Genomic DNA, 23524 nt, shown 5'->3' on the forward strand with positions numbered 1-23524 from the left:
TCAACTATGTAGTCATCCCATATAGCCACGAGCAAGGAGATGGATTTTTTACTGTGACACCTACTCCAATTCTCTTAGCTTCCCAAAGGCATGCAGTAAATAGGAAGATGCATTTGCCATTTTTCATTTTATAACTCTACATTTAGACTTTCCTTGAGAGCCCAAAGCACATGAATGACAAAGTATAATAAGAAAGGGTTGGATTTTTATTTTAGGCTAAGTGCATGGCAGAAGCCGTTACGTAGTATATAATTGTGGACTTCCAGGTCCTGTCCAGTAAAGTCATAGATGTTACTCATTGGTATGATAAAACCCTGCTCGTCATTGTTGGTTTTGTGGAAAAATGGCCTTGTGATATATACTTTTATGTCATGTAACTAATTTGGGGCTTGCAAGGTTAGACTCTAAAAGCTATTGCTTTCCTCCTAGGTTATTGGCCCGGAATTACGATATACGATGACTAGAATACATTGACACCAGGTAAATGGTGATGCCTCAGTTATGGCAGATTATAGCAGCTCTTGAAACTACGTTTCCCATAACCGTGGCTGATGGCATACAACAGAAGAGGATATTTTCAACTTAGCCCTTTTTTGGGGCTTTCAAAAATTGGCTCAACGTTTTAATAATAAACATTAGAGAGCATTAGATTCAAAATGTCTATGTGCTAAATTTAAAGAGATACAAACACTTGGGTTCACTAATACTAATTGTTCTTATCCCCTCTTATTCTAACACTGGTTTCTCTTCCAGGCTTCAATAGAGCATTTCTTTCAACGTACCTTGTCTTCATACCTATCATCAGAAGCCCTTCTGATGTAATAGGTTCTGTTTTTTTCTCTGGCGACCTCATGAGTCCTAGTACTATGAGTGTCTTTATAGGGACAGTAAGTACAAATTCTTGCACAGACATAAATTTGATTTTCTATTTATTGTCTTTGTTTCTTTTTCCCAGTGATCTTTGCTCTGTTACTCATGGGAAGGAAAGAGTCTGTGCTTGCCTGGACTAATCCACACAAATCAAAAGCACCCTAACCTCTGGTAGTAAAGTCCTTCTGGGCTTGGACGATTTTTATGTAAATTATGCTTCCAAATTTGGGGCAAATCAAGCCCCCACTACCCTGTTGCAACCACATATACACTCATACTTGACAAGACTTGTGTTCTAATTTAAGGGTCAAAAATATAGCCACCATGTTCACAGAAAGAAGAAATATGTATTGCATTTCTACCTTACACTAGGCACTTTAATGCATTATCTTGATCCCTACTGAGAGTTGAATGTCATTATGTGTATTTTTACAGATAAAATTGCTAAGGTTTTTAAGTTAAATGACTTGCCCAAAGACACACACCTAATAAGTGATGAAGCTGTGTTTCAAATTCAGGTTTATCTGAGTCCAAATCTATACTCCTTTTTGCTGTACTATATTGGTTTTGCATAAATATATGTGCTTGGATATATTAATATAAGAATCTTCAGTGTATTTCTTCCAATAGTGACTGACTTTTAGAAGCCAGTTGATAGAAAAATGAATCCGGGAACATTTGAGAACACCTTTTTCATTGTCCTCTCCAGGTATGTTTTCCCCCATTCAATTTCACTTTATAAATATTCATCAAGTGCTAATTATGGGTAAGTTGTGGCACTTTGGGCACTGTGCCTGACAGATATAACTTGGCTATGACACATATTTGTGATTTACCAAGAGAGTTTTATGCTGAGGTTTGCCTTCCTGGCCTGCTCAGTTTTGAAATAATCTCTATTCCCGGGCCCAGGGTCTATCCCTGCAGTGTTAAATTAGGTAGGAGGCTACGTTATGGCAACAGACCTAAGCGATATTAATAGCTTGTTTTTTCTGTTATGCCTTGGCTTCCCTTGATGAATCAAGTGCCAAATTTTCATATCTTTAACCATAGTTCCTAGCAAGGAGATGGCAGCTTGGAGAAGTGATAAGATTTGCTCACACATCTGGTTACTGCTGGTGGCTAAACTCCATGGAGTTCAGAATACATTAAGTCCACTGTCTTTCCCAGGTGCCATGTTGGTGCCCATATTGTACCTGTGTGCAGATGTTTCTGTGAAGTGGTATTATTCAGGTGTCTCGTGGTTTTGCAAACTATTCACCCTCTCTCACCTCAAACCACCCCCACTTTCCAGGAAAGAGAGGCAGTGTATGTGATATAATGAGTAGAAATGTGTCTAGGCTTTGGAATCAGACAGACTTGAGTTCAAAGTCATCCCTCTTTGTAGCTGTGTGTGGTCTTGGAGAAGTCTATTGAATATTCTAAGCTTCAGTGTCTTATCTGTAATATGAGGACAATAATTACCTTGCATATTGTTGTGACTATTAGCACTAATGTATACAAAGTGCCTAGCACAATATTTCAGAAAAGGTGTAGATATCAGATGCCAGTCTAATTAGAACATTACTTTTTAATTATATGCATGGAGGGGTGGAAGGGGCAAGAGAAGGATAGCTGTGTCATGGTATTTGTGTTTCAATTTTGGGTGTGAACATTGCTGTTAGTGAGTTTGTTTCAAACTGGACTCTCCCCTGCCATCTCCCTTGCTCCTTCCCTTTATTAAGCTTTGTTGTTTAGGCCCTGTTTCCAATTAAAAGACAGTCCCCTCCCCCACAAGACAATTTTGCCCACTGTTTTGGTTTTTTTGTGTGTGTGTGCGCGATTCAAGACTGGCTGTCCCCCAGATTGCAGCTGATAACCCTTCTCTTCCCAGTAGCCACTACTGCCTCTTCCCAGAAATTTTAAACAGGGAGCAGCACATATGGATTAGGGCACAATCTCAGAGTTGATGAAATGGTGGCTCAGAGATCTTTCCAGGACCAGTGGGAATCTCATGTGTCATTGTGGGAAAATAAGCATCCCTTGTCACCTACAAGTCTACGAGTGTTTGCTGCCACCCCTAGCCCTCCAATGCCACATGCTCATCCTATTCTTATTTATTATCTACTCCTCTTCCTCCTCCCTTTCCAGGCCTATCAGATTGAGTTATAATACCACTGATCTCTTCCTTCCCTCCCACCCCTCTCTCTTTCTCTCTAATTGCATTTGTACGTTTATGGTCAGCCCTTCTGGATACGTTATCAAGAATTGAGCAGCACAAAATCCAGATGGTAACAGTCAGCCTTGCTCTAAGCCCTGGCTGGTAGGTGTTAGAATTTGATTACTGTAGTTAGTGGCCATTTAGGATTTGAGCAACCTTAATCCTTTAAACAGAGCCTGGCTAGAGAGGAGTGGAGGGGGGGTGGTAATTTTACCAGGTGTTTGCCTGCAGGGAGAAGTTAGAAAAGGATGCAGATCTGGATGCTGTTTTTGCCTGCAGGAAGAAGTTGGAAAATGATGCAGATCTGGATGGTGTTTCAACAGGGAAATAAATGGAGGTGAAACACTGTGAAAAAGGTAGCAGTAGGTTCTAGGGTAAAACATCTGAACAAGCTGTGGGAAGTTGCCCCCTGGGAGGGAAGGCAATACTGAGAGCCGCACTCTCAGTCTTTCTCAGTAAGATCCTTGTGTGATGCTTTTGTGTAGTAGTTGTATGGCCAAGTTGATTTTTTTATTACCAGGAACTATCCAGGTCAGAGGAGAATTTCCCTTTGGGTCCAGCGTGGTATTACTTTCGTTAACCAAGAGAACGCCTGCCACTGGCACACTTGATTTTGTCATAACTCTTTACCAGTGATGATGGCAGAGAGTTTTATTGCAGGATAACAGGAAAGGTAAAACTAGGCTTTGAAATATGGACTACTAATCAAAATGATATCAAATAACACAGAACATATAAAGTGTGGAGACAACAGTGAAAAGAGCCTTGTACTGGAAGTCAGAAGGCCAGAACAAGTTTACTACTTGGGCAAGTCACTGACCTTGGGCAAGTCACTGTGCTTTTTTGAGTCACAGTATTATTACCTGAAAAAGAAAGGCCAATAGCATTACCTACCTGGCCTACCCCTCAGGGATATGTTCAGAGTCAAGTGAGAATCTTCAATATCTTTATAACCTACAAAGTGCTGTGTAAATTAAACAATTATTACTTTAATTACTTTAGCATTTAAAATTGAAAACAAAAACGAAACTGAACCAACAAGCTGTGATTCACACCACCAAACTCCTGCCAAATCTGCCTTCTTCTGTCGATTGACTTAGAATAGGATATAATTTCCAATAGGACCAGTGGTTTAAACCTTCCTGTTTTCCTTCCACTGAAGGGATAACTAGTTATTCATGTCCTTGTGAAACCTCAAGAGAGATTTTAGCTCTGCCATTTATTAACTCATTAGGGAAACTACTTCATCTCTCCAAGACTCAGATTAGCATGGCATCTACCTTTCAGAGTTGCTAAAATCAAATGAGATAACCAATGTAACATGATTAGCATAGTCTTTCCCACATAGTAAGGACTCACCAACTGTTAGCACTTCATTTCACTATTATTACTCTAGGAGGCTTGTCCCTGATAGCCTCCTGTTACCAAGAATACATTCACATTGGCACAACTTTTCAGCTTTGTCACCTGGCCAGTAATTCTCTGGATCCAAGGCCCACAACATAGTCTCTTCTTTGACAGAGTAGTGTCTCATGCAGTCACTTCTCTTCCCTCTCTCTGCCCTCCAAGTGTGATAGGCTGTCAAACTACCATATCTCCTGACTCCATGTGAGGCAATTATGTTCAGCCAGCGACAATCCTCTGCTCAGAGGCAGCAAGGCTATCCACAGCTTTAGGAATTGAGTGAGGGCTCCCATTATTCTGTCATCACCCATTCTACCCCCAAGCCAATCCAACCCCTGAGGTGCCCTTACCTGACACTTTGCTCCTGCTCTCACCTACCACTGGTGGGACAGAGGCATTCTCTCTCTCTCTCTCTCTCTCAGTCTCTCTCTCTCTCTCTCTCACACACACACACACACCTTCTTTTCCCACCACTCATACACAACTCCTAATGAATTAATGAATTTCATCTTGCCTAGACTACCACTGCTGCAAGAAGCAAGCAGAACCAACTGGTCTAGCATCAATTTCTGTCTACCTTCCTCATGATTCTTGGTAATGCCACTTCATAAAACTGAGAAAAAGTAAAAACCAAACCCACACATCCCCTCTTTATAATCAAACCACTTATTCCCCAGAGAACTTTTTAGTGAATGTATTCGTAAGTATTATTCAGGCCGTCAGATAGCTGTCTACATGGGTCCAGTTTGGTAATAAAACAATCTCTCCAGCTCAGGAGTAAACATGTACTTCCCAAGTACATGTGATTAGGTGATGTGGGCTCACCATCCCCGCTTCTAAGAGGCATTTAAAGCTATGATAGGAAAGAGATGGGTACTTTTAAAAACCAGAGCACAGAAATCACCAAAATTGAGTTTCTCTGCTTTGCTGTTCTGAGTGAGTTGTAACCAAATAAGCTACATACAGGCATGCATAACAATGTCTAACATAACAATTGTTATGCACTGCATAACAATGTCTCAGTCAATGATGGACCTCATATACTATGGTGGTCCCATAATATTATAATATTGTATATTAACTGTACCTTTTCTATGTTTACATACACAAATACCATTGTGTTACAATTGCCTACAGTACAGTAACATGCTGTACAGGTTTGTAGCCCAGGAGCAATAGTCTACGCCATATAGCCTAGTTGTGTAGTAGGCTATACCATCTAGGCTTGCGTAAGCATACTCTGATGTTTGCACAGTGATGAAATGGCCTAATGACGCATTTCTCAGAACATATCTCTGTCTTTAAGTGAGGCATGTCTCTATTTGCATATTTACAAGCTTCCTTTTTGGCCTTAGGTTGCAAGCACTTTTAAATACCTCTGGGGGCTGAAGTCTCCAGATTTAGAAGCTCCCAAGCATGGTCCAGCATATTGTTACAAAGTTGTATATATGCAAAATTTGGGATTATGACATTTCAGGTACCTCTCTAAAGGACTGTGTTTTTTTTTTCCTCCCTATTGTGAAATCGTTTGCAGTACATAGTCCCCTTCAAGAAATTCAGCTAAACTAGTGGGAAATCTGCAGATATCACTGGTCCATGGCTTTTCCTGCTGGGTGAAATAGTGGCCCCTGGGGGAAAAAAGAAGTGAACTGAAGTGATCCCCAAGTTAGATCTGACACCCAAGTCAGATCATGATAACTGTCATCATGTAGTTATTTGATATGGGAGTAGGGTGGGGAGAGACAGTAAAGTAAAAGAGATCGGGGTTCGAACCCCAGTTCTGCTATTCATTGTGACTTAGAACTAGACACTTAACCTCTCTAAGCCCCAACTTCTTCACTTCCCTCACAGGACTGTTGCTGTGGGCATTAAATAAGATAATGCATGTAAAGCAAGGGCAAATAGCAGGCATTTGTCAGCCAGAAGCAGCTCTCTTCCTTTGGAGAAGGAGGGTTGAAGAGAAACTTAGAGAAGAAATTGCTATTCCTGCTGATTCTAATGAGGGCCATCACCAGAGTCACAACAGGAGCCACTGCTCTCATAGCAGATGGTTAGGATCAACAGGGCATGTTGCTTGGTGTTGGGAGCCCAGGGTTAGTTAGAAGCAGTGAGGGAAGTGTCCCTGAGAGAATAAACATCCATGGAATGTTAGAAGAACCATAGTCTCTGGTAGCTTATGGTCAGGTAAAAGAATGGAAAAGAAGGCAATTGGAAGCAGGCATTGCACTGTCACTTTTTATAAGATGGTGGCACCAGATAAGCTAATTGATGTCCTGACCTCTGTGATCTTGCTTAGGTTGAGGACTAGGGTCCAAGATACCCTGGTATCTTTTGGGGGTAAATTCATGTGACCAAAAACCTTCTTTTCTAGGCAAGCAGCAACTACTGCTGTAGCCATAGGGGTCTCCCACGAAGCTTCCACTTATACTATTCCTTTCACTAGATTTCCTGTTTCTAGGTTTTTGGCTCCCCAGTGGTCAGAAACAATCCTCTTTCCCCTACTCAGAATCTTGAGTCTTCCCTGGATTTGTGGAGCAAAGGCAACCCTCTGCAGGAAGGTTTATCATAAGCCACTTTTCTCCTCAAACTCCTAAAGCTCTTACCCAGCCCTTCCTTTTGATCCTACTCTTAGAGTCAAGCCATCTTCCTGCTGGTTTCCTCACATGCCATTCCATGCCATTCCCCTAGCCCTGTAACTGTGCACATATTCCAGAAGGCATTCCCAATACAGAGAAAACTCAACGGCTGCAGTTACAGGGCACCTTCACTCACCTTAGGGAGGTCGGTGAGGAGTCCCAACACAACTGAAATATGGTGGCCTGAGGCCCAATGCTCTACCACTAATTTGCTCTTTGACTTGAGTAAGCACAGCCCCTCTTGGAGCATTATTTTCATAATCTCTAACAGGGCGGGGAGATCTAAGATTACTCGTTACTAAGGTCAAGATTGGCTCAGAAAGTTAAAAGGCCAGTTTTGTGGCATGAGCACAGATTTTGAACTAACATAGATCAGAGCTTGTATCTCCATCCTACCAACTTAACGGTGGCCCCTCTTCGCAGTGAAATAGCTTGTTCAAGGCTGCACAGCTAGTAGGCAGCAAAGCCAGCATGCAAACCTATAAGCAGTTCTGGGAGGGCTCAGCAAAGCTCTTCCTCCTTCCTGGATGCAGCTAGTCCCAGGTCAATTACCAAGAGCCAGGTTATTGCTTTCAGAACTTTGTCAGCCTGGGCTCAGATTGCTCACCTCCTCCCCATACCCCAAACAATTAGTGATCCTTACCCTCCCTAGGAATTCCAGTAATAGAAAAGAAGAAGGGGGAAGGGGCAGAGAGATTTGAGAAGACACAGGCTTAAAGGCTAAACTTCCATTTATATTGTTCCTTTCACTGGGTTTCCTGTTTCTATGTTTTTGGCTCCCCCAAAACTTATCGGTGTTTAGGCTTTATGGTCCCAGTGGACCAGTTTTAAAGTCATCAACCCTTGATATTTATTTTATCAATGTACTCAGACCAGTGCAAAATGACATGTATATACAGAGTTTCTGCAGTGTCATTTGTAATAAAATAAGATTTGAAAGCACTGTCTTTCAATAGGGAACTGTTTAAATAAATCACATTACATTCATTTAGTAAAATGCTATGCAATTGTAGAAAGAAAGGAAACCACTTAATATGTATCAATATCTAAAAGGGTTCATTGTATATTAAGTGCAGAAAGCAAGAAACAAAACATTGCACATAGAATACTATTATTTACAGGAAGAAAAAAGAATATATGTGTATATATGTTTGTTCACGTGTGTAAAATACCTTTATAGTGATATGCAAGGAACTGGTTAAAGTTTTTGCCTATTCATAAAAATAAATATGTATAGCAGCTCAACTTTCTTTTATTTCACTGATAGAGAGCAGGGACATAGATGTTCATCTATAGCTCTTCCTTAGCACGGGAAGCAGTGGGAGGAGATTTGCAGATATAGTCCTTGCAGACCTGTGTGGTAGAAAGATCTGGCTTTTCAGTGTTAGGGTGACCACGAGGTCCCAGTTTGCCCAAAAACCTCCTGATTGTAGTGCTGAAACTCCTGGGAAAACCAGGACAGTCGGTCGTCCTATTCCTCATCCTGCTGCTGCAGCCCTTAGCCAGGAGGGAAGATTCCAGTAGTGGCATGAGTGGAGCAATGGCAGCAGCCCTTGCCTCCACAATCCACAAGGGACAAGGGACTCACAGAGTGGCAGGCACATGCCCTGTAAGGTATCTTCATCTAACAGACAAGGAAATTGAGGCTCAGAGAGGTTAAGTGATTTGCCCAAGGTCACACAGCTAGTAAGTGTTGGAGCCAGTCTGTCTGACTCCTGCCATGTCAACAGGACCCTGGGGAGTGTAAAGCTTTCAGTGGAGCAGTGGATCTGACCTTTCTTAAAGCCTAAAGCACCCGGAGTTGCATTTTAACCAAATCAAACACTGTTGCTTTGAATCAACTTTGGCAAGCCAGTGTTAGGAAACGGCTTTCTTCCCAGCACTCTAACCCAAGCAAAGAGAATAGATGTTCCAGGTCTTTGGACTGAAGGAGTCATAGACAGAAAGCTGGCCTTCTCAGTTGTGCCCAGAATAGTTCAGTTCTCACTTGGGGAGTGTAGCCTACTCATCCCCTAACTTGATCCAGCCTCCTACACAACAGCAACAAGAGAAATTAAAACAGAAGAGCAGCCAACTAATAACAGGTAGTGGTGCGTATCATGATGCTTGTCTACTTTTTGAGTGGGTGGGGGTGGAATTCAACTTGGCTGTATAACAGGGGACCCTTCTGCTAGGAAAAGGTAAAGAATTCTCCAAAGCCTTATGCATCAAAAACGAACCAAGCAGGCTGGACATGGTGGCTCATTTCTGTAATGGGATTACAGAGGTGGGAGGATTGCTTGAGCCCAGGAGTTCAAGACCAGCCTGGGCAACATAGCGAGACTGTCTTTACCAAAAGATGAAAAAATTAGTCAGACATGGCGGTGGGCACCTGTAGTCTTGACTACTCAGGAGGCTGAAGCAAGGGGATTACTTGAGCCAGGAGTTTGAGGTTACAGTGAGTCATGATTGCGCCACTGCACTTCCGCCTGGGTGACAGAACAAGACCCTGTCTCTTAAAAAAAATCCACCAAGCGACAGAAAAACAGATGTAGCAGATAGTAGAAGCTTTAGGGACTTGGGAGAAGCATAGGAAAAGGTCACAGCAGCAGCTGTACTTGCCCTTTCCCAATTAAGCAGCAGGCGGGTGTTAATTATATACAGGAAATTGGGCTGCTTTACAAACTCTGTTGAGATATATTATAGAAGATATTTTATAAATATGGAGTGAGGGAAATGTTTATCCTCATTAATTTATTAATTTACACATGCTGAGTTGTAGAGAGCACCAGAGAGAGATACTACCTGTGCCAGGGTGTGGGAGTTTCTGGGAGCAATGGATTTGGGTATTGGCTTATCAAAGAGGATTCAAAATGAAACTGAAGCAGAGTTTTCCAAAGCTTTAGCCTTCTCTGCAGGGGCTGCCATGGTTTTGACAAAGACCATTTTGTGTGAACACTGTACACAGGACCTGAATTACGTATGCCTTGGAGTCCTACATTCTTGAATTTGAATGAAGCCAATTGATCTCTGTGGTGATTGAATTCAGGACAATAGACTAATTAGCACCATACTCACTCTCACCACAAAACAATCAGCCTTGAGGGTTTAATAGTAGAAACCATAATGTTATTTGGGTTTTAATGTCTAATAGAGCTGGCAGGAAGGATTAGGAAGCCTGCCTGCAGTGTGCTGTGGTTTAAGAAGCATCAAGTGGTAACATGACATTTTAATATGTACAAGGATTCTACAGCCCTTCCTAAATTATTTCTATCTGCAGCATCACAGATATTGCCACAGAAATGTGGCAGCTTGGACCAAGAGGACTACATGTGTGTCCCTTCTTATGAAATAGCTGTGTGCTTATAAATGTGGCCACCAAAGCAAAACTTCCCATATGGAGTCCCATTCATCATTGCCTTTTGTAATAACATCAGAGATGTTCTTCTGACAAATATTTTAACTCCAAGATGTTGCAAAGTCTCAAAACTGCAAAACAAACATGGGCAATCTTTTTTGAGAGGAAAACTTTCAACTATTTCCTCGGGCAAGCCACTTGAAGATACCAATTTCAGGGTGCCTTTCATAGGACAGAATTGCGTTAGAAAACGCCTTTCACTACCTGCTTCAGAGGGCTGATGAGAAGCAAAAGCACTTTATCAATTACAAAGTGTTGTCGATATGTGAATTCTAATTACTCTTCCAGTCAATCGTGGAGTATCACTTTAAAAAAACTGGAGAACTCCCTTCTCGCCCGCCAACGAATGTTAGGTGTTTAGAAAAACAAGGAATACCATTTGCCACTTTGAGGGAAGCTCATTAAGAGTTCTATTATGGAATAGTCAGAGCTGTTCATAGAATACTTTTTTTTTTTGAGAGGAGGGACGGAGTCTTGCTCTGTCGCCCAGGCTGGAGTGCTGTGGCGTGATCTTGGCTCACTGCAAGCTCCGCCTCCCGGGTTTACACCATTCTCCTGCCTCAGCCTCCTGAGTAGCTGGGACTACAGGCGCCCGCCATCACGCCCGGCTAATTTTTTTCCATTTTTTATTTTTAGTAGAGACAGGGTTTCACTGTGTTAGCCAGGATGGTCTCGATCTCCTGACCTCGTGATCTGCCCGCCTCGGCCTCCCAAAGTGCTGGGATTACAGGCGTGAGCCACCGCGCCCGGCCTAGAATGCTTTTTAATTCTTAGCAATCTATGATCTTGTCATTCAGGATAAAGTTTGGCAGTGGGATGGGGTGGGGTCTGTGTTCACCCTGTTGTGTACATACTAATTAACCAGGCCCTCCCAGTTTTCTCATCATGGGTAGAGGAAGCACAGAATCCACTAGCATTTTGTAATTATGGGTACTTGAACAAAGTAAGGGAAACCAAGCCTCAGATTTACTTTCTGAAAGTCAGACGTGATACTGCATAGTTGTGGTGAGGAGGCAATGAGATAATATTATCTGCCAGAGGCCAGGGACCAGGAAGCACTATGCAGATCTTCTTAGGGGATAGGCAAGGTCTCTCCCTTCAACTGCCTCCCTTGGCAGGATGCATTTGCTTGTTACCTTGCTTCTTCCAATTTTTGCCTCAGGACCTTGTTCAGTTTAGTAGCCCCAAGTAGGTAAAGATTGTTTTGCATGCGCATATTTTATCGACTTGGGGCAATCAAACAAGGGATTTTTAGCTTCTACCTGCTCAAACTGGCTTCCTGGGGCTGCCTATTGGTTTTGGGATTTTAACAAAATAAACAATGGTTTATTTAGAAACAGTAATTGGGTGAGTAGGGAAGTTTCCCTGAAGGAGGACAGAATTCAGAAGGGAAAGGACTACAGGCCCTTTATCTTTTCCAAGATCCAGGTTTGAGCATTTGTAGAAGTTCAGAGCTGATGGCATAGAGCCTCTGTTTAGAACTTAAGGAGTTCTTCTTGTGCACCCTGCGAAGGGAGGCATTGAAGGGAGAGCCCTTGCCTATCCCCTAAGAAGATTTGCATTCTAACTTAATTAACAAAAACTAGGTTTTAACTTCATTTTATTTTATTCAAAGCAATACAACTTCGTTTGGTTCCTTCCAACAATGCCCTCTTGGGTCTTTTAACTTGGTGAAGAGGTTTATCTCACTAAACAATTTTAGAACCACAGAGCTTACCTACTCCCTAGCCTTGACATTCTGTTCTTGTCATGGTTGACTGTGTCCTCCTGTTTCCAGTTTCCAGATGGTGATTTGGCTTTTGACAGAAACAAAGTAACTTGATAGGCAAAAGAAGGACAGTTTCCACAAGCTACCAACCCTGTTCTGGTGCCAAAGGATTATAAACTTTGTGTTGACAAGCCATAGTATCTATGAGAGTAATTCCAGACTTAATCTAAAATGTGTTCATAATAATAATAATAATTTATTATTGGAAAGTAGCTCCACAATCTCATCATCCACTTCAGAAATAAATCTTCCTCATCTCCACTGGTAGACATACATTGAAACTCTCCCCTTCTCATACCCTCAGACCTTAGGTATCAGGTATAAAAGAGATTACTTCATTTGTGCCATCTCTTTTTCCCTTAAAGAACTCAAACAACCACTCCCGGAAACAGCCAGGGTATAGACAGAGCTTTTGTTGTATTTTTCAATGAATATTCTACATACTTATGCCCCTGCCATATCACATGGGTATATGTTTATGTTCCTTTAATAATTTTAACATTTTAGTCCCTTTAATTATTTTTTTATTACTATAGCTTTATACTAGGTTTTAAAACCTAAATAGGAGGTAGTTCCCTCTTAATTACTCTTCTTTTTCAGAATTCCCAGTCTGTTTTTGCTTGCTTATTAAAAAAAAAAAGACCATTTTTAGCAGTTTTAGGTATATAGAAAAATTGAGTGGAAAGTAAAGAATGTACCCATATACCCACCGCCTCCCAGTTTCCCCTATTACCTGCTTGGGGCTACTAAACTGAACAAGGTCCTGAGACTATTATTATTATTATTATTAACATCTTACATTAGTGCAGTGCATTTGTTACACTTGGTGAGCCAATATTGATGTTTTATTCTTAACTAAAATCCATTGTTTACATCAGGGTTCATTCTGGGTGTTGTGCATTCTGTGGGTTTTGACAAATGTATAATGACATGTAGCCACCATGACAGTATCATACAGAGTAGTATCACTGCCCTAAAAATCTCTTGTGCTCCACCTATTCATCTCTTCCCAACTGCCCTTGAGCTTCTGGCAACCACTGAGTTTTTTTCACTGTCCCTATAGTCTTGCCTTTTCCAGAATGTCATGTAGTTGGATTGATACAATATGTAGCCTTTTTGGATTGACTTCTTTTACTTAGCAATATGCATTTAAAGTTCCTCCATGTCTTTCTGTGGCTTTACAGCACATTTATTTTTATTACTGGATAACATTCCATTGTTTGGATGTACCATAGTCTGTTTACCCATTCACCTATTGAAGGACATCTTGGTTGCTTCCAAGTTTTGGCAATTATGGATAAAACTGCTATAAACATTCATGTGCAGGTTTTTGTGTGGACATAACTGTTTAATGCATTTGGGTACATAGCAAAGATTTCAATTGCTAGATCACGTGGTAAAAGTACGTTTGATTTTGTAAGAAACCGCCAAACTCTTCCAAACTAGTTGTACCATTTTGCATTCCTACTAGCAATGAAGAAGAGTTCCTGTTGCTCCATATTCTTGCCAGCATTTGGTATCATGACTGTATTGGGGTTTAGCTATTCTAATCCACGTGTAGAGTTATTTAATTGTTGCTTTATGATGTATTAATAATTTTTAAAAGTTATTTTTCTAGTTGTTACTCTGGGGCTTATACATCTTATCAGAATCTATTTCAGATTTGTATTAATTTAGTTATGGAGAGATATAGAAAACTTATTCCTATATAGCTCTATTGTCTATAAGGGTCCCCTGAGTGGTAGAGCTTAATTGGAGTCCCCTGAGTTGAGGGTGGCTACTGGTTTGTTGGGAGTAGGCTCTGAATAACCAAGCAGGATGACTTGCTGAGGAAGGGGATGTGATCTACAGGCAGATAAAATAGGAACTTGAACAAAGATAGCATTTCTCCTTCTTGCTCATAGTAGTATCATTAAAGAGCTTATCAAATGCATAAGCTAAAATCTGAGTCCTCTTGGGCTATCATATTCACAAGTTATAAATTGAGAGATTTTAGTTTACTAGCCCACGACTTGCAATGCCTGAAAAATGGTTTTTTAAGGGTAAGTGCTTCTCAGAACAGGCCAAGAGAATGTAGTAGTGTAAATATCTGACAGTCAGAACTGCAAAACTTTAAACTGCAAGTGGAGGGAAGGAGAAAGTAGCCAACCAAAAACTGTAAAATGAGCTTGTACGGGGACATTATATATGACAAAATAAGAAGAGTAAAGGAAGCATTTAATAATTTTAACAGAGCAGAACAAGTTGGGAAAAGGGCAGAGATAATGGGTGTAGATTCAGTTGTACAGAATTGGAGTCGTTAAATTTTGGAATTTAAGTCTTTAGCAGAAAGAAGTAAATAGGACTGCCTAGGTAATACGAAGACTTAGTGTGGAGAAGTATATGGATAGAGGTGAGAGGGTTAGGATACAAAAAACCAAATGCCATTATTGAGAATTGTACTTTAGGCCACCTGGCCAGAGAGAGGAAAGGAACAATATATTCTTAATGCTTACAGCAGTTGTTTTCTCTTGGATGACTCAATTTCAACAATTTAAATATAATTTCTTACTCTCTCTTTCTGCAACCTCCCTCCTTCCCACAAGATCTTATTGTTCTCTTTGTTCTGACTCCTCAGCACCATTCTTTTGCATCCCAAGGGTGTTACGATAACCTTGAAACTCCCATAAGCTATGAAGAGGGTTCAGGTAAATCATGACTGCTTATGAACTGACTTTTCAGTTGAGATACAGAGGCTCTGTCCACTAGTACTATCCAATTGTTTAGAAAATTGAAGAGTGTATAAATGTGTGTGTATGAGTACGTGTGTGTGTGTGTGTGTGTGTATGTGTATGTGTGTGTGTATTTGGGAGAACAGGAATGACAAATAATTATTTGGATCAGGATCCTAAACTCAAATTCCTGCTGGAGTCAGGCACCTCATCTGAAGGGGGCAGCTGGTACTCAGTTTCTGCAGATTGTTGCCATGTGAGAATATAAATTCAATGTTACCAGATGTTCTATTTTTTTTTTTTTTTTAAGGAACAGGAAACCTGAATTTTTATATGAAATCTTCTACCTTTTAAATATTACCAACTAATTTAAAACTTTGAAAAACACTAGGTAGGCCAAACAAAACACTTCTCCAGCCACCCAATGGTGAATGCTACTTTAGATGATAGATAGAATTCATGGTAGGGCCTTGATCTGGTGATTTTAAACTCAATCTGGCCCTTTGTCCATTAAGTATGAGTTTGATTCCAGCTTGGCGGGGTTGAGTACTTCTCCCAAATGGCAGTCTTGCATGTTGGTTTGTATCCTATAACTTAAGTGAGAACTTCCTCAATGATGAAAATAGTAAGTAGACTCTATGCTTGGTTAGGATCAGTCTGTTCAGCAGGTAACTGAAAAATCAGTAGTTAGACTATGGGATGTAACGAAAGTAATCAGAAGGTAGTTTTCTTGTGGTTCCTTTTTATGTGCTTGCTCCTTCATGAGATCATGAGTCTGCTGAAGACAAACCATGGTAAAGACTTTGGATTTGGCTCTAAAAGTGTTGAGAAGCTATTGGAGGCTTGCGAACAAGGAAGGAACACGATCCAACTTAATATTCTAAAAGGAACACTCTTAAAGAGCTGACAGGCGAGCCCTGTCTAGAGCTACAATCTGGAGACTTCCAGAAAATCTGCCTTTACAGCCTTTTCCTCTACCACGCGTTCTTTCCTAGGAATGGTGTTCTTGTGTGTTCATGTTCCTGCCCTCTACTGCAAATAGAGATATTCTTCATGGTTTTTGGGCCATGTAGCCTGATAAACGTGAAGCCTATATCATCCTGAATGAGTAATCCAAGGGTAACCAATGTCTCCTCTGATTGAACAAGCTTCACTGTGTTCTCACCTGGCCTTCAGGCCATTTCTCAGATATGTGACAAGATAGAGCCTTCTAGATATCTGCTCTTTCCATCTGAGAAAACAAGTGATATGACCTTGTGAATTGATCTAATTGCTCAACACCATGCTTCTATCTTTCAGAAAATATTGAAGGAAGGACCTATGCTGAAGAACTGTAACTCCTTCAAGAGATGGAAGCTTAGATATTTTCTGGTTCAAGGACAGAAGCTCTACTTTGCACACCATCCCGCGGTAATGTATAGCATATTGTCAACTAGATTAATGGGTGGGTGCCAGGAAACGTTTGTGCGGGAAGATGGACTAATAAGTAAAGATATGTCAGCAAACATTAGGGTGGAAGTTGAAGCCCTCTACGCTTTTTTTAACTTGCCCTTTTGAGTCAAATGGGGATACTTTTCTCTCCTTTCTCTTTTCTGTATCCCTTTCCTTTCGTATTTTTCCCAGCTAGCTTCTGCACCCAGAACCAACTATAATTTTGGGGATCCAGTGCAAAATGAAAATGTAGTGCCTTTTACTCAAAAAGCAGGGGGAAGTTGTATTAAAACTACTAACATATAACGCTTTATGTTTATACTAAAATATTAATATAAAGCAAAGACTTGTCATGGTGTTTTTACTTGCTAATGTAATTCTAAGTAAAGAAAAATAAAATTTTAAACAATTAGCATGAATTTCACTATTCATCTGAACACTATACAACACCAGTTTTAAATGCAAACATAAGAGCATTTAATTAATATAAAGAATCACTAAAATTATACAATTTGTGTTTAGTAGCTCATACAAGTGTATGTATTTTGTTCTCAGCAGTATAAAAAACTGCACAAAACTAGCTCAACTGTTCATATTTTACTTCTCGATACTTGCACATTCCACCAACACTTTTCTAACTGAAAGTACTATGGATTACCTTATCTTTCCATTTCCTTCCATGTCATCATTTTTAGCAGAAATGGTTGGCTAACCCAGGGGTGTAACGAGCAAGGAAGAATACAATAGGGCTTCTTGGTTGTTCATATTTCTTAGAAACCATTGTCTTTTTTCTACGTCTGAAGCAAGTTCTGGTTCCAACAAAAAGTATGACCTCTCAGGGCTGTCAGCTCCCCTACTGCTTACTCAGTCATAGATGTAACACACTTATCTTGTACTTGCTTTGAGTCTTGCTAAACTCCCACTTTTCATGGGTCCATTAGAATTCTATGTTCATGGGCATCACAAATGCAAATGGAGTGACAAGACATGGGGTGAAAATGTATATTGCGCCTATCTACTCTGCTCATATGCATGATCTGTTGTCCCATTGGACTTCACTTACGAAACACATGCACAAAGACAAAATTATGAAGTAATTTTAAGATGACAACAGCAAAGCATTAAACTAAGTGTGGGGCCCTTCTGAACACGGGGCCCTGTGTGACTGCACAGTTTGTATACCGGTGAAACCGGCCTTGCTTGTATCCATGATACTGATTTCCTGCTGCTGGCTAGATGGTATCTACTATGGCCAATTAATAAGGAGACACAGACCTCAAACTGGATGGGACTAGCAACACTGCAAAGGCTGCCACCCAATAAAATAGGAGTTAATCACAATCTGTTTCTCTAGGACTCTAGTTAAACCACATCCCATTATCTTTTCCAGCATAAGCCTTTATGTTTAAATAATTCTGAACTGACCAACACAAGCCTTCCTATAATTCCACATAAATATCTGTAAAAAGTTTATTTTGATTTCATTTTTTTTGTTGCATGATATATTAACAAAAATCATGTTGCTAAATAAATGTTAGCCCTCAAGCCAAAGAAATGATTGAATCATGACTGCCACAAATGCCTGTCAGCAAGTCTGTGTGTGCGTGTGTGTGTGTGTGTGTGTATACCTTTTAATGTCTCTTTGCATCATTAACCAGACGGTTCCTTGTCCCTCTCTCTCTTATATCTTTCCAGTTTGCACACTTTGAAACGATTGATCTGTCTCAAGCCGCTGTGGCAGAAAGCAGCTGTAGAAACCTTTGCCACAGTTTTTGTGTAAGTAAGATTGGGAATGACTGAATGGGCAGGGGTAGGGGCTAGCTGGGAAGATAGCTTTCCATAACCACTTCTTACTTCTTTGAACTTCAGGTTTCCAAAGTTTCCTTTGATCCCAAAGTGTTATCATTCATGCAAACATTTTCTAGCAGCCCATTGATAGGGAAGAAAAAAGTGATGGTCTTTTTCCTTATTACCAGTATAAAGCTAAGCTGATTTCAAGGGGAAGGGAGTATGTGACTTATAAAAATCAGTCCTTCCAGTGAAGGTGATTTAGAAGCGTATCACTGGGAGTCTTTCAAGACACTGCTAATATGTTATAGAAAATGGCAGGATAATTGAGTTACATGACATCCTCTCCTCTGATGAAGTAGATAAGAGCCCTAATTCAAAGTGAAATCTACCCCATGTTGAGATTACTGATGAAAGTGCCTCAGAGAAAGCAGAGGATTTTCTAGGGAAGCATCTAGGGCTTGGTGTGACTGAAATGTCACATGGCTTTGGTCATTCAAGTGAATCCAGACCAGAAAACTCACTGAAAAATAGAAAGCTTGGTGGTCCAGGAATTCTCCTACCCACCTCCTTCCAGAACTGTCCTCTCCCAGCCTCAATGGTGGAATATGGAGACTGGAGTTCCTGTTTAGGCAGGTAGGGGATAGTACCGAACAGACTAAAGAGCTGCAGACCCAATATCCTGCTTCCATGGTTGGTTCATGTTCCATCCTCCCTTGAAAGGAGAGTGACTGGGTCTAAGAAGAAGACTTTGCTTTTGTTACTCTCTCATTACATCACCTTGACACAGGGTAAAGCTGAGGGCTCTGTTGACCAATCCCAAAAAGCTGAGCCTTTGGGTGATGAGCCTATAGGCTAATGTTTTTGGTCTCCATTTTACAAAGAAATAAATCATAAGGGCTAGGCTGCCCCTTAACCTAATTAAAACACAGAAGCAGTGAACATCAGCCCCACTCAAGAATGGGTTTGGACCAAAGGAGTGGCTGTTATCACAATCCCGACTAGCTCTTATTTCCATCTACCACGTAATTTCACTGTGCTACATGCAAAAGAAGAAACAAATTCCTTGTTGGTGTGGTGAGCTCTAGCTTCAAGACTTCGGGAGCTTATAGTAAAGGCAGTAGGGCAATGGAAGCAGTGACTGATGCTGTAGCTATCCATGATCCCTCCTGCCCTCTGGGAAAAGATCAAGTCCTGCTCATGGTCTATGTCTGCTAGACTCTCAGTGTGGCATTCTTATTATTCCTGCCTGGGTTCTTGTGTCAAGCAGGATTAAGAAAGACAACCGTAAAATTCTCTTCAGGTTGTTCCTAACCATAAGAAAGAAAGAAACTGGATTTTTAGACATCTCACTCTCCCACTAAACAGAAACAGGGACACCCTAATGAACCACATACAATTTTACCACTTCAAGTAGACAGAGTAGCAGTAAGCAAGTAGGGTTTTCAGGCAAACTAACTTGAGTAACAGATGGTACGTGGTTTAGTATTTAAATGAATGAATTCTGAAGCCAAAGAATCTGAATTTCAATTCTGGTTTAGTTTTTTACCTGCTGGGTGACCCTGGGCAAATCATTTAACTCTTTTTGTCTGGCTTTTCTGGGCTATGAAATGGGAAAAATAACAATGCCCATCTCACAGGGTTGTAATGAAGATTGAATGAAATCATATGCATAAAGTGCTTTAAAATAGTTCCTGGCACATAGTGAGTGGCGTTAAAATGTTAATTATTGCTATTAGCATTATTATTATTTTGGATGGGTATCTAAGGAGCTACCAGTGGCTCTGGGAACGTCTGTTTTATATTCAAGAAGTGCCTTATGTTGTGCTTGGTACAACTGTGTAGTTTCTTAGAGAGTTCACAGACTCTGTTTGAAGGCAAAGTTATGGAGTGAGAACCAGCTAATAATGTGACTTTTTGTTTAGGTTATCACACCACAACGAAAAATCACTCTGGCTGCACCCAACCGGAAAGACATGGAAGAATGGATTAACATCATAAAAACTGTCCAACAGGGAGAAATTTATAAGGTAAGGAAACTAGTAGAGAAGCCACACAATTCTTAATAGGTAAATAATTAATTGCATTAGTTAAGCCACCTTTACAGCAGGGAAATAATGAGATGGAAGCCGAGACCACCTGGTTAGGAATTAAAGACAGAAAACCTCTTTAGAATTATTCATAAATAGGAGTAATTCACTTGGACTCAGACCTATGTAAGTATGTGGTGCAGATACTTTTATATATATCCACTTAATATGTAGATGTAAATGTATGCCCAATGGATGAGTCACTCAAGATGTGTGTGAGCAGCTAATGTAGATGCCCTTGGGTTAGGAAAACAGGAATCAGCAGTCTTAACTTGGGTCTGCTGAATGACAATAGTAACAGCTAAGGCAACTGAGACTCAGAAAGAGGTAGGAACCAGTCCAAGGTGGAATCACTATTCAGTAGTGAAACTAGGATTCCAATGCAGGCTATGTGACTCCAAAGCCTATGTCCTTGACCACTATACTCTTTGCCTTTCTGTTTTCTGTCTACTACAAAAGTAATGCAGAGGGAAGAGCAAGAAGTATCCTCTCCAAAGCTTAGCAGGGTTCTTTTTAACCTGGCAGTACCAAATATCTGGCCACTGCTCCCGGCAGTAACTGGTTCAATCAAACTTCAGGAGATACACTCTGCCTGCCCTTCTATACATCTACCACAGTTAGAATTTATGTAAGTTCCAAGAGGAGAGAGATCTGTGTCAGTTATTTACTTAGAGCAGTCTCTGGCACATAGTAAAGGCACAATAAATATCTTTTGAATGAATAAATGAATCTGCAGGAAATCTTGGAACCAGGATTTGGACAGAGAATGATACATGGTTCATCTTGAAGCAAAATTCTGCTGTAAAAGTCTTAGAGATAAAGGGGAAGGTGAATCCAGACTTTAAAATAACCTAATATTTAATGTCTTAAATAACTAGCAATGCGTAGATGATTGTTCTAGGCAATTTGAATGGAGCAGTATGTGAAGTGGTTTGGATAATGTGGTTTAGAAATAAAACTAATGCCATAGAGAAGAGCCATCCATCCCTACTCCCCGAGTACTTCTCAAGCTTTTGACCACTTAGTCTCATAACTATACATTCTGCTCCCTATAGCAATGATGGGGAACATGACAAGATGGCTGACTTGAGGCCTCTCCAATATCATTAAGGCCTCCCCCAGTCCCACATTATATATGCTTAAATTGAGAGATCCTTTGCTTAGCATTTGCTGGTGATCTTTATACGATTTAGCACTCAGAATTTTACCTCTTTGTTATTTTCTTCTTCCTTTCCTAATGGAGAAGCACATCCCCTTTTCGCCTCCTGCCCCGACCAATAAGGCCACTACAGTACAACATTAGAGGCAGTCATAAAAAGTTGTGAATTCCATGCTCCTTTCCTATCTTCATCCCTGTGGACCAATATCTTTCCTTCCTGTGACTTAACCTCTATTCAAACTGGAGGGTTTCTCATGAATCTTATAGCATTTTCAGTTTGGCATAAAAGGTCACATAGGATATTTTGAATTTTAATTATTGTTCTAGGAACGCAAAAACTGCTAGAGAAATTCTGATGACTACTAGAGAATTGGTGCACCATCCCTGAATTCATTGAATTAAACACCTAGGTATTGATTACCCACCACAAACTAGAAAGGAAAAAAAAATCCCTGTTTACTCTCTTGGAAGAGTTGTATCAGGTTGTAATCACAACCTCTGTGGAGCTTCTCCAGGGACCTAAATCTATTAAGGAATACTTTTAGCTGATAGTGAAACGTCTCAGCACCAGCATCTTAGCAATTTGTCTTATTTGAGGCTTAAATAGTCAAATATGCTTTCTCCCATATGTGCCTTATCTCTAATGGTCCCTTCTATCTTCCGTCACCACCAATGCTTGACAAATAGGGCAAGGGAAGATTAATCATGGATTTAGTGGTCTATTAAAGTGGTGACAAAGTAATTGGATAATCTATTGGAAACTAGTCAGTACACATTAATAAGCCATCCCATACTAGTTACCCAATTCTGTTTCATAGAGAGTAGGAAAAAAAAAAAGATGCAATACTTGCTCCCAGCCTCAATGAGCTTTGTAGGTAATACGGAGACACTATATACACAAAAGAAACAGTTAAAGGACAGTACCCAAGATAAATGACAGTTTTCAGAGATGTTACAAGGCAATGCATGATTGATTGCCAGATGAAGGAAACAGACAATAAAGTGGTATGGGAGTTCAGAGGAGGAAGAGATAAGTATGGGCTGGAGTCCTCTGGCTAGAGTTAACAGAGGAGAGATTTAAGACTGACCTTGAAAGATAGATTGTATTTTATTGGTGGCAGGGAATTAGGGGCAGTGGGGGGTCCTGGGCTATGGAACTGGTATAAGCAAAAGCTGAATAACAGGAAAGCAGAACCATTTTGGAATACAGTGAAAGGGAGAATCCATTTCACCAGAAAAGTTTAGGAAATTGTGTCCAAGAAGTATGTCTTGAGAGGAAGATGGGGCCTGACTATGGAGATTTTTCAATGCCTGGATAAAGAGTGGGGAAGATTTGCAATGTATACAAAGTTAAGCTTAAGGATGGACTCAAAAGAGAAGAGAATTGATAAGAGGGATACTTTATAAATACAGGATGGATTACACAAGGGAAAAACTGAAGGCCAGAAGTTCAGAGAAGAGGCTATGATTAATTATGGCGAGACAGTGTCAAGCCCCAAAATGAGGATAGAAAGGGAGGACAAGTGTGGATACTGAGTTAGGGGTGGGGGATAACCTAAATATAAGAAAGAGGCAAATGAAGTAGAAAAGTCACAGACAGATGAAAGGTGTGAGGCTGGGGGATTTAAAGAAAGAATAAAAGGAGAAAGTTAGAAATAAGGAGCTGCTTGGAAGACTAGATTAAAAAGTTTGCTCTTCCTAATGAATTGTCATGGAATCATTGACTGTGGAAACAGAAATAGACCTTAAAAGTTATCTGGACTCCAGATACTAGGTTCTAGAGTATCTGGAGATGTAAGTCATGTGGCCTTTATTTGAACTCTTCCAAAGGTAGGGAACTAAGTTTCTTACCAAAGAGTCCATCTAATGTTCCTAAAGCTCTAAATTTTGGAAATTTTTTTCTGAAACTTTGGCCTAGTTGAAGAAAGAACTTTCTAACATTCACTGTAAGCTGCAGGAATGGCATCGGCTGGCTCTTGAGGTGGAGAACTCCCTATCATTGGAAGTAATACAAACAAACAAATTGAACAACTGCTTGTCAGATGTTGTACAGAAAACTGATTTTTTCAAGTG

The 23524-nt window shown here is 40.4% G+C and overlaps 1 protein-coding gene across 1 annotated transcript in view; it reads left to right on the forward strand.

Moving 5' to 3' along the window:
- The window catches only part of DGKK (diacylglycerol kinase kappa), a 106114-nt gene that overhangs the window by 30476 nt on the left and 52114 nt on the right, over positions 1-23524 (forward strand). The window contains exons 2-4 of the mRNA XM_025372835.1: positions 16283-16393; positions 18110-18190; positions 20128-20232. Of these exons, the coding sequence (XP_025228620.1) occupies positions 16283-16393; positions 18110-18190; positions 20128-20232 (297 nt within the window). The remainder of the gene's footprint in view (positions 1-16282; positions 16394-18109; positions 18191-20127; positions 20233-23524) is intronic.

This window comes from Theropithecus gelada, chromosome X, assembly GCF_003255815.1.
Source record: "Theropithecus gelada isolate Dixy chromosome X, Tgel_1.0, whole genome shotgun sequence".
NCBI classification, from domain to species: Eukaryota; Metazoa; Chordata; class Mammalia; order Primates; family Cercopithecidae; genus Theropithecus; species Theropithecus gelada.